Source organism: Neomonachus schauinslandi, chromosome 10, assembly GCF_002201575.2.
Source record: "Neomonachus schauinslandi chromosome 10, ASM220157v2, whole genome shotgun sequence".
In the NCBI taxonomy this organism is placed as follows: domain Eukaryota; kingdom Metazoa; phylum Chordata; class Mammalia; order Carnivora; family Phocidae; genus Neomonachus; species Neomonachus schauinslandi.
The window spans coordinates 54,070,589-54,085,012 of NC_058412.1; the positions used below are offsets into that span (position 1 = coordinate 54,070,589).

The 14,424-nt window shown below is 33.2% G+C and overlaps 1 protein-coding gene across 1 annotated transcript; it reads right to left on the bottom strand.

Moving 5' to 3' along the window:
• Window positions 1-242: 242 nt before the first annotated feature.
• On the bottom strand, window positions 243-12,975 carry ETAA1 (ETAA1 activator of ATR kinase). The gene is made up of 6 exons (XM_021699162.2): window positions 12,627-12,975; window positions 11,301-11,429; window positions 10,957-11,033; window positions 7,845-7,957; window positions 5,548-7,592; window positions 243-730 (listed from the first exon to the last, which is right to left on the bottom strand). The coding sequence occupies exons 1-6, from the start codon at window positions 12,847-12,849 to the stop codon at window positions 612-614; spliced, it is 2,706 nt and encodes a 901-aa protein (XP_021554837.1). The 5' UTR covers window positions 12,850-12,975; the 3' UTR covers window positions 243-611.
• Window positions 12,976-14,424: the final 1,449 nt, after the last annotated feature.

Here is a 14,424-nt window from a genome sequence, read left to right on the forward strand (position 1 = left end):
TTTCCCTAAAAATAGTGGAAAGTTTCCAAAATACATCATGTTTTAGAAAAATAAAATTAAAATCTATTTCAGATTAGGAATTAATAATAGTGATTTACTGACAAATAAATTGAAGTCATTTCCCACCAACCATGTTCCTAAAAATATGAAAGTGTTTTTAAGATTCAGAAATGTATAAAAAACTTAGAAACAGTTACTGAAAGTAAAACTATAAAAAATAAAATCTTATTTACTTAGTGAGTTGAAGCTTTGTATTAGGAGTTATTATGATAAAAAAAATTAGTAGATTACCACTTTTGGATGATCCACAATATTTAAAAATATGTATATTTACTCTGTATAATTCTACAACATAATCACTAACTCTCCTGAATTTCCAAAACTTTTATGCAATTATTTTCACATACCTCTCCAAGGAAAGGTTTCACTGAATTGCAACACTGATTTATTAAATAAAATAGAAATCCATAAAAAAAAAAAAAGAAGTCCATGCTTTATAAGTCGGCATTAAATTTCTCACAGAGAAATCAAGAAAAAATATTTCCTATCACAGATAGCTATTAACTGTCGTTGTTACATCTTCCAACTAATATTTCATAAAAGAAATCAAGTTAAGTGGGAGCTGCCTTTACAGATGATGCCTGTGCTTTGGCCATTCTTCGAACCAGTGCTTCTTGTCTTTTTCTTTGAATTTCTTCAGGAGAATACTTTTTATTTTTCTCTTCTTCCTCTAAAAATTAAACAAAGTATAGATATTACTTTTATAGACTGTAAAGTCATCCTGAATATGAGTTTTAGTTTTTACTTTTTTATTATCCAGACTTGCCATATTGGTATAACTATTTCACACTAAACTACTATATATGATACTCCACTTACAGATACAGTGCTCTAGCCAAAAGAAAATCAAGCACTGATCAATCTGTCCTTATTTTATATACCTTTTCAAAATGTCATAAAGTTCATTTGATTAAACTCTACATTTTAACTTCTTAGCACATAATTCTTGTAAATAAGGACATCTAATTTATATAATTCACAAACGAATATTTTTTTAAAAACTGGGATTTTAAATGTTATATAAACTTTAGTAAAAAAGCAGTCAAAATATAATGAATTAAATACAAATACCTCAAGTAGTGTATTTTTACTGAAAAGCTATATTAATATTCACACCAACTTTTTTCCCTCTGTAGAGCTCCAAGATTTTCATTTTAGCCATTGAGGAAAAATGTTTTAGAGTGATCTAGTGAAATCTATCATGACAATAAGCATATAATTCACTGTCAAATATTTTTATTTGGAGAATACATTTTATATAAACATTAGAAAATTATTTCAAAAAGGAGAATATCTGAATAAAATCTTCAATTTGAATGTCTTTTTAAGTATACAGAAATGTGAAGCATTCTGACATATTCCTATGCAGCATATTTTAGTGTATACTTCAGGGATAATATACTATAAAATAAACAATGTGTTTTAAATTAATGAAAATAGTTAAGTTTGATTTTAATAATATATCCAATTATATCTATGCAAAATACTAAGTTCTAATAAAATGAATTTAATTCCACAGTTTAGTCACTTTAAGCTAAAATATTAGATTATCTACATAATGGTAATAATAATTAAACTTAAAAATTAGCAAACGTATTTTCTCATTTAAAGGATGTTTTAAAATTAAGACCATCACCTTAAATCATATTTACATGAGCTTGTACTGGTAAAACTGTTTATGTTGTAAAATCTGCCTCTCACAGAATATGAATCTGTAGTACTGTTGGCAGAGAAATATTATTTACACTACCATCTAGACAAAGGTTCAGATTTTGTTATAAGACATTTCCCTTGTTGACTAAGGGAGATTATTTGTCCAAAATAAATTATCTGTCTCCCCTTCCTTTCTTGGTATAATTGGAAATGGGAGAGGGTGTTCAAGGTAAGAGGTAAATATTTTAGATAAACTCCCCAGATTACTCTGATGCCTTATTTATTTCCTAAACTAATTATCTCACAGATTTGTAGCTACTTTTCCTTACAGAAAGATGCTACAAGATACTTTATAATTAGCTTGACTAATTATCTAATATTTTAGTCTCAAAGCTGAGAAATGAAAACTCAGAACACACACACAACTGAAGTGACCATAAGTTTGGAAGGAAAACAGGTTAATAATCCATGACAGCAGAAAAGAACATAGCTCTCTAAAACTGGTTTTACAACTGGCTTGGTGATATTCTTGGAAAATAATTTCAAATGATGTAAATAAAGTCACACTATGAAATTTTGACTTAGAGACAGTCATCCATTTCTCCCATCAGCTCTTCCTTTAACTCAATCTTCAATAAAAATACATGGTAAAGTCTCAAACTATTACAAGATACAAAGCAAAAGTGGCTCTTCTTAATCTTTATCCTAGAGCAGAGGTCAGCAAAAAAGAAAAAAAAAAAATCTGTGAAGGGCCAGAAAGTAAATATATTAACCTTTGAAGTTCATATGGTCTTTTGTTGCAACTGTTCAACTCTGTTATTGTAGCATGAAAACAGCCAGCCATGGACAATACAAATGATGTGACTATGTTCAAATAGAACTTTGTTTAGGGACAATGAAATCTGAATTCCATATAAGTTTCAAAGGTCATGAAATATTACTCTTCTGCTGATTTTTTCAACTATTTAAGATGTGAAACCATCTTAGCATGCTGGCTGTACAAAAACTGGCTATGGGCTGGATTTGGATAGGCCATAGTTTGCCAAACCCTGCCTTACAGCTTAAATGGGTTTTGTTTCAGAGACATTCTCTGGAGAGCAGCTTGCTACATAACAAAGTAAAAGAAAGTAGAAACAATAGACAATATCAAGAAGATTAATGTTAATTAGAAGATTAGGTACTATCAGTAAACTTAAAAAAATTGATAAGATAAACTGAAAGAGATTATCCACCCATAAAAAATGCAGATAGGATAGTAGTTTTGGGAAAACTCAAATATTGCAGAGATGTAGTCATTTTTAATATAGTTATAACTATATGTAACTAAATTCATGTTGAGAGTATGGTCCAATTAATTACACTTATTTAAATATAAATTTAAATATTTTAAATTATAGATTGACCACAATTTTTAAAAGTTTCAAAATATCAAGGCTATAATGTAGGGAAATATTCATTGTCAATGTTGATAAGAATATAAATTGATGTAACTTTTGGGGAAGATTTGGTGATATCCATCAAATTCAAAACATTCTCTTACATCAATTTTTCAATAATTAACAGATACAATCACAGGAGCATGGAGAAATTTATGTAGAAGTATATACACTGGAAGATTGTTTGTAATGCAAAAAATGCAACCAAACTGGACTTTCTATCAATAGAGAAACAGGTAAATAAATCATGGTACATCCATATAATAACATACTATGTAGTTAGTTATTAGAAGGACTGAAGCAAAACTATATGAATAACAGGAAAAGATAGCTACATTAGATGAAGGCAAAACCAAGTTGTCAAAGGGTAGGTACATAGTACATAATTCCATCTGATTAAATAAATGTGTAGGTATACACACATATACATACACACAAACATGCATGCACGCTTTTATATGCACAGAAAATACTACATGATGTATTCCAAACTGTTAACTGTGGTTTCCCTGAGGAATGGCTGTGAGAAAAGAGAAATAGAGAATTTAATTTTTCACTTCAAATTAATCTATTCTGTTTTCTTTCTTTTTAAACAACCAGCATATTACTGTTACAAGTTAAAAAAAAAAAAGGGTGGGATCACTTAAATAGGAAAGTTGTAGCAGTAATGCCAACAAAATCATCATCTAGAGTCTAAATAGAAAACAATGATCTAATGCTAAAAGGAGCCAAAGACTCCCTCACCTTATTAGCATTAATCTACATAATAGATAAGAATCCTAATGTTAGCCCTCAGTGAGGAAGACTGATTAAGAAAATCAATAATTACAAGCTAGCATAGTAAATGCTATAACAGAAGTTAACACTGGGTATTGGAGAAACCCAGAGAAAGTGAAGCTAAATTATCTGGGTGGACAGAAACATACTGTGTTTTAAAGGACAAATGGAAAATGGCTGGGCAGATTTGGTATATGCAATGTGGGGGCACTGTGTTTCTGGTGAAGGAAACAGCATCTGTGAAAACATGAGGCTGTGAGAAAGAACTGGGCATTAAGATGTACAAGTAGTTATGCCAGACACAGTCCTTTTTAAAAAACATTACAACATCAGTGAATAACAGATTTTTCACATTATATTGCATGATATTCATTCAAATACTTACTAAACATCTTCTAAGTGGCAGATACTGTGGTACGCCTAGGTATTCACAGATAGGACAGACAATATCAATACTTGCTTGGAAATTGTGATAAAAGAAACGAAGGAATACGAGAGATGATGGAAAATAACAAAGAAAAGACCTATTTATAGGTTGTTCAAGGAAGGTCTCTATGAGGAAGTCATACTTAAAATGAGACCTAAGGATAAAAAAGCAGCAACCAAAAGACAGGAATGGGGGGGGTCAAATGCTGGGAAGTAGTAGTTTTAGTTAGGAATAGCACAATCAGATCTCCTGAACTAGGAAAGAAACTATTCTGTTTGAGGAACCAAAAAGATAGCTAGTGTAGTTGAAGCTTAGTAGGTGAGATAAAAAAGCAGACAGGCTAAGGAGTGGTAATCCAGGGCCTTATAAATCAGCGTAGAGTTGGAATTTTATTTGAAAAATGATGGGCCATCATTGAAGGCTGTGGTTAAGCACAGGAATGCCATATTTGCCTGTTTGTTTTTTAAAAGATTATCCTACTGTTTGGAGACTAGAATTGAAAAGGGACAGATAAAAGAACTACAATCTAGTCAAAAAAATGTTGGCTTGGATAAGGGTGGTAGCAATTAAAAGTGAGAAAAATGGACAATTTTGAGATGTATTTTTTTTTGAGGTAGAAACAATGGCACTTGATAGAATTGTGGGAGAGGAATCAGAAGAATCAAAGATGACAGGTTGTACTTAGTAAATTACAGTTCTAACCATCACAACTAACAGACTTTTATATCAGATATTATAGTAGCAAATGTGTTTAATTAGAATGCTCTGAATTTTCAAATATCGTTCACCTCAATGTTCTGCTAAACATAGGAATAAGATTATTCAAGTTTTAAAACAATGAGACATTTAGTAAACACAATCTCACAGCAATATATCTACCTAAAGTACAATTTTCTAGGAAACAATTCAGAAAACATTCAACAAATATTTATTGAGTACCTACCATATGCTAGTCACTGTATTAAAAGCTAAGAATCTAATGCAGTCTTATGAAAACATAAATCACACACCCTGTATATTGTATACACACCCTGTATATTGTATATTAGAGCATAATTATTTTTAAGAGTCACTTTAAGAATTCTAGTTAAATATCATGATTTTTTAAATTGTTACACAAATTCAATATAACAAATAACTAGTTTAGCTACTTTCCCAGGTGATAATTTTCAAAGAAAACTATTTTATACATACCTTTTGAAGGCTGTTCCATAGATTCAGAACGTTTCACCAAAGACTGCTGTTGAACAGTCTTCCCACAAAATGGGCTGACAGTTTTATTTTTCTCCAAACCCTGTGTAACTTTGGTATCAGAAATACTTGCTGGTATACAATTTTGATTGAACTGGGAAAGAATCTGAGAATTTTTCATCTTTGTAAATGTATACTTAGGAAATCTAACTGGTCTGTTAAGGTCACTCTTAGCTCCATCTGTTGTGCTCCTATGGGATAGATGCTGAGTACTTAATTTCTTCTTGTAAGTAGCAGTTTCTGTATTCCTATGATCTGAACTCACATTCAAACTTGAATTTCCTATAAGAACCGATTCAGTACTATTCACTTGTATTGGAACATCAGTGTTATTCCAGGAATAACGTAGATTATTGATCTGACAATTTGAGTTCTTAGAGTATATTGTTAAATTAGTTGTAGCACCTAAAAAGCTTGGAGAATTTCCACAAATTTCTCCTTTTTCCATCTTCACTGGTTTATTTAATTGTGAGCTATTTGTGAAAGATGTATGCCCTGAAATGCTGCTCAGATTCAAATGCTTTGACTGCACCAATTGAATTTCTTTAGATGGAGTAAACATGTTTTCGGCTCCATGTTTGGAACTATTATTGATCTCAAGTTTACTTTCTGATATCTTGCTGTCCTTTCTAATGTCTTGTTGCTGAGTTAGTCTTTCAATGTCATCACATGCTTGGTATAATAAATCATCATCTACATCATCTGCTTCCCAGGTATTCTCTAATTGATGACATGCTTTAACAACTTCATTGGCAAATGATGGATCATTCCAGTCATCAAAGAAAGAACCTAACTTTGATGTATTAGTCTGATTTGGATTATAAACACTGGTTTCATTGCCCAAAGTTGCAGAGCCAAAATGATCTATATTAGCAGGTGCTTTAAAAGACTGATTATAAATGGACTTATTTTTTTGTTCATTAGAATATCCTGTGTTCAAAGTTGACTTTTCAGAAATATTTACATTAGAAGTAAATTTAGTGTGCATATCTTCTTTTACTTTTGTCAGATTAGACGCAACTATACAGTCTTGAATTTTGTCTTGAACAACAGTTTTATTGAAAGATTTCTCAAATTTCATTTTATTTCCAGTGGATGGTAATTTGCTTGGTTTATCATTTGGATTTAGTGAAAACCCATATTTTCCAGAATCTATTAATTCCTTGTTATATGTCTTTGAAGGGAGATCCTGTAAAATTTTTGAATCCCTTACCCTGGTATCTAGACTTGTATTCATTCTTGACTTATTTTTATCATTTTTATTGTTAAAATTATAATTTTGCTTTTGATCAGCAATCTGGGCTGTTCTAGGAGCAGGGAAAAGTTCACACATTTTGACATTTTGCATAACAAAAGGTTCATTACTTAGTAAGTTTTCCCAATCATCCTCAAAATCACTGGTAGTAAATGCATCAAGGTGTTTATGAAAAGCTTCTGGCTTCTCAGTATAAGAAGTCACACATGATTTTGTCATTCCAGGAGTGTCTACTTGACAAAAAAGTGATCCTGGGGTTTTATCTGGCAGTTTTTCAGGGACCAGAATTTCATTCGTAATGATTTTCTCCTCTTTTAAAGCGCTTTTCTTTTCAAAGGTGGTATTACTTGTGTTCAAAAAAGCATCTGACAAATCTTGGCTGAACTGTCCACTACATTTCTGAGTAGAGCCATCAAAAATGGCATTAAAGGCTGCTTCAGCATTTTGGTCAAATGGCTTCTGACTGCTATTTTGATCATTTACCACCGACATTTTGGTGTTTTCTTTCATCGGCTTCTTTATTATAGAATTATCTATTTCAGGACCTATATCATGTAATAACTGCATTTGTACATTATCTTTATAATTACTTAAAGTCTCTGCTTCTGCAATTGTCTGGATAAAATCATGATTTCTTTTGTTTTGCTCTTGAATCACATCTAACTCTTCCATATTTTTATCAAATTGCTTAGCCAATTTCATAAGTTCTTCCTCTCGATTTTGTGTTTTTAACCTATTGAAAAAATTATAGAAATTATAACTAAGAAAACTTCTAAGAGTCATTATAAATATTCAATTGTTATTAAGCATATTTTAATATATTAAAACTCAAAATTTTAACACAATTATTTTAAGTCTAAAATTTTACATGTCAAAACTAAAAAATATAATTTATAGCCATTTTGATATATTTACAAAGCCAAAACAGAATATTAAAAATATTTACTCCACTGAATCTCAGGAAAATTGTAAAGTTTGAACTTACTTTGTGCAGCTAATTTTTGCTCTTGATTTTCCTTTTGCTGCACTAGGAGTACAAGGAATAGCAGTTGCACCAATCCACATGCCAAGCATGGAGTTTGTTGTTGGTTTTTCATCCTTTGGCAGAAGGGAAAAAAAAGAAATTTACATAACAAAAAAAAGAAAGAAAAGAAAAAACTTTAACTACACTGAATTATTTTCCTAAAGCAAAAAATTTTGGTAAGGGTCCAGAATAATGAGAAGTCGGAGGATGGCAGTAACAAGCTGTAAGAAGTGATCCTTTTACGTTTCAGGAAGTGAAAACATTCAGAATTGGTAATTTCTTATTTTCTAAAAAATTAAGTTTTAAGAATTTAATTAGTTAACATATGCATATTCAACAGTAAAAGCAGTTTTTTTTTTTTTCCCCAAGAGAAAACTGACTGATTTACTAAGAATAGAGAGAGATACATATGGAATTCTTTCTGTATCACCTGATTCTCCAAATTTTCCCTATCCCCATTATAATCTTTATCTAAAGTTGGACAATCCATGTTGACCTGAACTGGGAACACTTAAAATTAAACTCAGGACTGAGTCAAGTGCAAGGTTAGAACTGATGCTAAGAATATGGCAGGGATAAGAACAAAAATAAGTAGAGAAAGCAGAAAAAGAAGTTTAACCACTATTAAGGAAAAGAAAGGGCCATTTTAATCCTCGATGTTTTTGCTACTCCTTTCAGTGAGCTGATCATGCAAAAAAATTAGAAAATGAATTTATTCATTAGTTACAAATGAACAAATCAAATGGTTTAACCATTTTCCACTCTCTTTTTGTACTTAGAATGAATATAATACTTAGAATGAACATAAATAACTATCACACAAGCTAAAAATAATCTTATCACTAGGTTATAGGATACTTAAAAGCATGGACTGATCTTATGATCAGCACCCAGAAAAATGCTCGGCATGAAGAAGCTATCAGTTTATATTTATTTACTAGGTTTAGATGAAAATATCTCTACAACTTGATACTTTAAAATCCTCATTCAGCAAGCAGTTTTCTTAGATGTCCAGTTGAACCTAGATTTTAGCTTCACAAAATACTCCAGTAATCAATAATTTTACTTTCAGACTCAATATATATTTTCACTTTTGTTTCAACAACAACCTTGAATTTAGGGAAAATATTCTTAATGATTTAATTATGGACCCTTTGTCCATTTACCAAGTATTTTTAAATTCATTCAATTTTTAGAGAATAAAGGTATGACAACTTTTTATGTCCAATTTTATATATACAAGGGCCCTGTGTATGTTTTTATACTATTTGTGTTAAATTTTAAAAATGTCTTTAATAATTGCATAATTTATTGATTTCCAACTACAATCCAGGTGTTATATAAGGAATCTGAACACATTACTTCATTTAATCCTAAAGAGTATTCTGTGTAGAGTTGTATAAAAATTATGAAAAAATACACATCCTCAAATAAACAACACTATATGAAAAGTATCCCTCAAAAAAGTGAAATGATTGTCCAGGGAAAATGGAAGTGAATATTTGAGGGGGGGAAAAAGTGCCATCTCTGAAAATATCAAGGTGACTTAAATAACTACTTGAGGAGGTAACTCACCTAAAAATAAAAAGCATGAACATGTCATTCTGAGAACATGACAATCTTACACTACCAAAGATTTACATGCTTTAAAAGTGCTTAGTTGAAAAGAGTAACATTTAAAAGCAACTAATTTCACTGTATTTTTTCTTATATACAAGTTACCACTTGCATATTGTTTCTATTTCTTTATGTGAGCTATTATTTCCAGCCCACTTAGGTAAAGGGTCCAGTAATTTACTCAACTATCTTTTTATCACTATTTAAGCTGGCCAGTCCAAACACATTTTATTATGCTTCTTTCATGTGAAACCCACAATTAATGAAGATCTATTGTTAACTTATGAAGTAAATAGTATTATGGCATAAAAGCTATTTAACTAATGAACCGAATGTAAAATGAATTTCTATGACACGCCAAACATGGAATGTAAAGCTAGTAGCAACAGAGTTGTTTTGACTGTGCTAATTGTAATTTTGGATATTTTACAGCCACTAAGAAAAACTTTATTTCCTGTCTCCTCCACCTGGATGATGGTAATTCCTTGTAACCACAGTTTGGAACAATGCCATCTATTGTTTATGGTGAACATATAGTCACTATCCAAGGGTATGTCAAGGAAAAATCCCATACTTCCTACAAAGAGGACACTGAGCAAAAATTAGATGCTTTCTGAATTTAAATATTGTTAAATAAGAAAAAGAGAGAGGACAGTAAAGAGGTTCAGAATACAGGCTGCCTTAAACTTGTATTTCTATTCCATTCAAGCAGTAGAGGAACTGAAATAAAGATAGAGAAACTTTTGAAGATGGTTCTATGACAGTAAATAATTTAATTATCATAATGAACTTTAAAATAACCTTACATTTATAGTGCTTATGTTTACAAAGGATTTTTATCTAATTTAATCCTCATAATAGTCCAATGGAGAGAGCAAGACAAGTAATTCTAGTTTATGGCTGAATGAACTAAAGTTCTGAGAGCTTAAGTGACTTGCTATGGTCACCCAATATAGGAGGCAGACTGAGAACTTCAAATCCAGTGTTCTTTCCACTTTTATGAGTATTTCTCAATGATCATATTAGTCCACAAGTATTAAGAAGAGCAGTTTCAATGGGGAAAAATTGTGCTATTGACAGTAAACAAATACCAATCACAAAAAACTTTAAAAAGTTTAAATTTTTATTGTCTGATTCTATTATTTTAGTAACTTTCAAAATAATGCCATATATTGTTAAACAACATTAAACACAAAATAAACACAAAGCTTTAGTCAAAATTCATTACTCTCAAAAAATTAAAATATAAGATATATGCTTAGGAAAATATATATTGCCAATTATACATTATGTTCCTTTTTTCAAAACATATATTTCAGTAGTACAAAAGGTAAAAGTAACCTTTGGTGCTCTATTTTCAGAAAAGAGAATTGTAAAAGACAACATTTTTCATACATGGGCCTAGTGGCATAGTTTTCACAGTTCTAAAATAAACTATAAAACTAGTGATATTTACCTGAGGAGCAATACGATTAACAATATGTGAGATTTCATCACTATCTGTGGTGTAAATCTGTTTTTTTCTTCCTTTACCTAAAGAACAAAGACATTCCTATAAATGGTAAACAAAAAACTTAATTTTTAAAAATAGGAGTCACTTCATAGAAAACAATATTAATTAGCATGGCTTAGATCACTATGCACTGACATCACATGCGTACCATACCAATCACGTAAGATTTCTCAAAGAACATCTGTTGTATAAAAGTTCTGTTATTACCCTACTGAAATTCTATAGTTAAATCCTAATCATTTGCCAAATATTTACCCAGATAAAAATATTAATTAATAATAAATTACCTAACTGTTTTGTCATTGGAGAATTTTGATCCCAAAAGATATCATTTTGTCCATCTGGATCATTAGGAGAACTGAAGGTAGATGACAATAAATCCATTTTCAGCACTCTCTTTGGTGTTTCATATCTTTCTACATAAAATAAGATTAAAAAACAATTGTTGCATTGTAAAGCATTACTTTACTTCCTAATACCCCAATGTCACATATCCTTTAGATTACTTTTTATAGTTTAACTATAAAATTTTCTCCCAGAGATGATATTACTTTAATAACAACTGAAATGTTTCACATAAAAATCCTTGTAATACTTCACAAATTTGACACTGTAAATAGCAAGTATTTTAAGATAACTCAGTAGCTCTATGAATGTCTACTACTGTATAATCTAGTCACTCCACTCATTACCACTGGAACTTGGAGGCTTTGGGAACCACCTGTAATTTCGAAAATCAAAAAGCTCCCAGCAGAAACTTCAGTAAAAGTCTGTTTAGCTCCCTTTCATTAATTCTATCCAACTTATGCTAATTACTTCAAAAAGCTTTAGCGACCCATTTCCTGTGAAGTTTTGTCCACTATCACTTTTAAATTTCTACAGACATTTGTTTTTGTTCATTCCAGAATTGCCTTATGGGAGTAAACTAAAGACAAATAAGGTAACAAAAGTCGTATTTTAAGAACACACTTTAAGAAAGAGCTTTTGTGTGAATTTCAGCTCCTACCAGGATTTACTGGAAATCTTTAAAAAAATAGAACACCAAAAATTGACCAGAATGAAATATTCAGGGGCCCTTAGTTTCCTACTTTGAGGGACATCATACACAGGACTTCCGGTTTATTCATAATGAAGTGAGACATCACCCAGACTCTTGAGGATGATAGAGATAGCTATAGCTGTTTATATGATCCCTTCACTAAAGCAAGTCAGGGCAAAAAGTTTGGGGGGGGGGGGGGGGAACAATTCCCCTGGAAATAAAGTGAAGGCAGCAGGTTATCAGATAAGTTTTCTTTGCTCTGCCACTGCTGAAGACTGGAGGAGCAGTATAGAAATAGCCGCCCTCCTTCCCTTAAACAGGTAAATCACAGGGCCTATTCCTATACCAGGGGCAACAAGTGGGTGGTCAAACAGAGCGTGGCAGAGCTCAAATTCGGAGACTAAAACCATGGAGGTAGTGGCGTCGTGTTCCTTTCGGACTCACGAGGGAAGAAGCCCAGAGAAAGAAAGCACTAAGACTCCACCCCCACCCGCACCCTAGGATCGCCCATTGCAAGCGGGGCTGTGGGGCTGCAGCGCTTAAGCCCGGAGAGGCCGCGTTGCCGACGTCTCACCCTCGGGGTTACTTTTACTGCACGAAGCGGCTGCTGGAGGCTGCTCTTGTTGCGGCACGGGCCGGGGAGACGTCTCTCCGGCCCTGCGGGGCTCTGAGCCGCGGGCCGACCTCAGCCGCCTCTTCCCTGGCTCGACCATCGAGCTGCATTCCTCAGCCGCCGCCGCTTTCCGCGGCGTGTTCTTCAGGCCAGGGCTGTCCCCATGTTTCCTTCGCCGACTCATTGCCTACACACCCCCTCCGCCAGCCCCTTCTCCTTTCACATTTTGCAACGGGAGTAGTAAGGCAATGGAACTACAAGCGGGACTCAGCGCCAACGGCCGCCGCCATTTTGGCCGATAGGGCGCTCGAAAGAGGCAGCCGCTCATTGGCTGCGTCTGGACAAGGGGGCGGAGCGGTCAGGGTGCTAGCGGCGCGCGCTTCCGCAGCCCGCCTCCAAGCTCGCCGGGCTCGGCTCAGACTCATCCGGATTGGAAGTGATGTAAGGAGTAGTGAGCTGGTCAGAGTAGTCGAGTGAGAGTATGGGAGGTGGAAGGAAAATTGAATCCCCTGGCACCTTTTTACTGTATTTACAGCTGGAGTTACACATTACTCAGATTTAGATAATTGTGGGTTTTAGTATTTTAAAGAAGAAATAAAAGGTATAGATTAGGAAGGAAAATTTTAGCTATTTTTTCATAGGTGATGTGTGCATAGAATAATCCAAAAAGTGTAGAAGTTATTAAACATATAAATTAATGTAGCGGAGTTGCAGATACGAAGGAAATATTCAAAGACCAATTATGTTTGAATATATTAGGAACAAACAACATTGACTTTTAAAGAAATATGATTTCTGGGGCAACTGCCTTCGGCTCAGGTCATGATCCAGGAGTCCCCAAATCGAGTCCTATATTGGGCTCCTTGCACAGCGGGAGCCTGCTTCTCCCTCTCTTCCCCTCTAGTGCCATCTCTGTCGCTATCTCTGTCTCTCTCAAATAAGTAAATAAAATCTTTAAAAAAATAAAATATGATTTCTAATAGCATACAAGATATCAAGTAACTAGAAATAAATTTAACCAAAATCGCAACATTTCTACAGAGAACATGAAATATTTTTGAAAGAAATTGAAGACCTAAATACAATTGACCCTTGAACATGGCAAGTGTTAGGGGTACTGACCCCTGTGCAGTTGAAAAATCACTGTAACTTTTAACTCCCCGTGAACTTAACTAGTAATAGCCTACTGCTGTTGACTAGATGTCTTCCAATAACATAGTTAATTAACACGTATTTTGTATGTTATATGTATTGTATGCTGTATTCTTACAATAAAGTAAGCTACAAAAAAGAAAATGCTGGGCTCCTGGGTGGCTCAGTTGTTAAGCGTCTGCCTTCGGCTCAGGTCATGATCTCAGGGTCCTGGGATCGAGCCCCACACAGGGCTCCCTGCTCCGAGGGAAGTCTGCTTCTCCCTCTCCCACTCCCCCTGCTTGTGCTCCCTCTCTTGCTGTGTCTCTCTCTGTAAAATAAAAAAATAAAATCTTTTTTAAAAAATGTAATTAAGAAAATCATAGGAAAAATACTTTATAGTACTGTGCTGTCTTTATAAAAAAACAAAACTAACTATAAGTGGGCTTGCACAGTTCAAGCCCATGTTGTTCAAGGGTCAACAGTGAATGGAGGATTACATCATGTTCATGGTTGCAAGACTCAATATTTTTACCTTATTTCTTCCCAAATTGACTCAATGCAAATCCATTCAAAATTGCAGTAGGTGTATGAGTGTAGGTTTGTGTGTGTGTGTTGCGGGGGGGGG

What these genes read in the sequence shown, in the direction of transcription:
- ETAA1 (XM_021699162.2), bottom strand. Translation starts at nt 12,849, where the DNA reads ATGAGTCGGCGAAGGAAACATGGGGACAGCCCTGGCCTGAAGAACACG. An exon ending in CAGTAAAAGTAACCCCGAGG is followed by an intron (nt 11,430 to 12,626) that starts GTGAGACGTCGG and finishes TATTTTATGTAG; the next exon opens with AAAGATATGAAACACCAAAG. An exon ending in TATGGAACAGCCTTCAAAAG is followed by an intron (nt 731 to 5,547) that starts GTATGTATAAAA and finishes TTTAATTTTTAG; the next exon opens with AGGAAGAAGAGAAAAATAAA.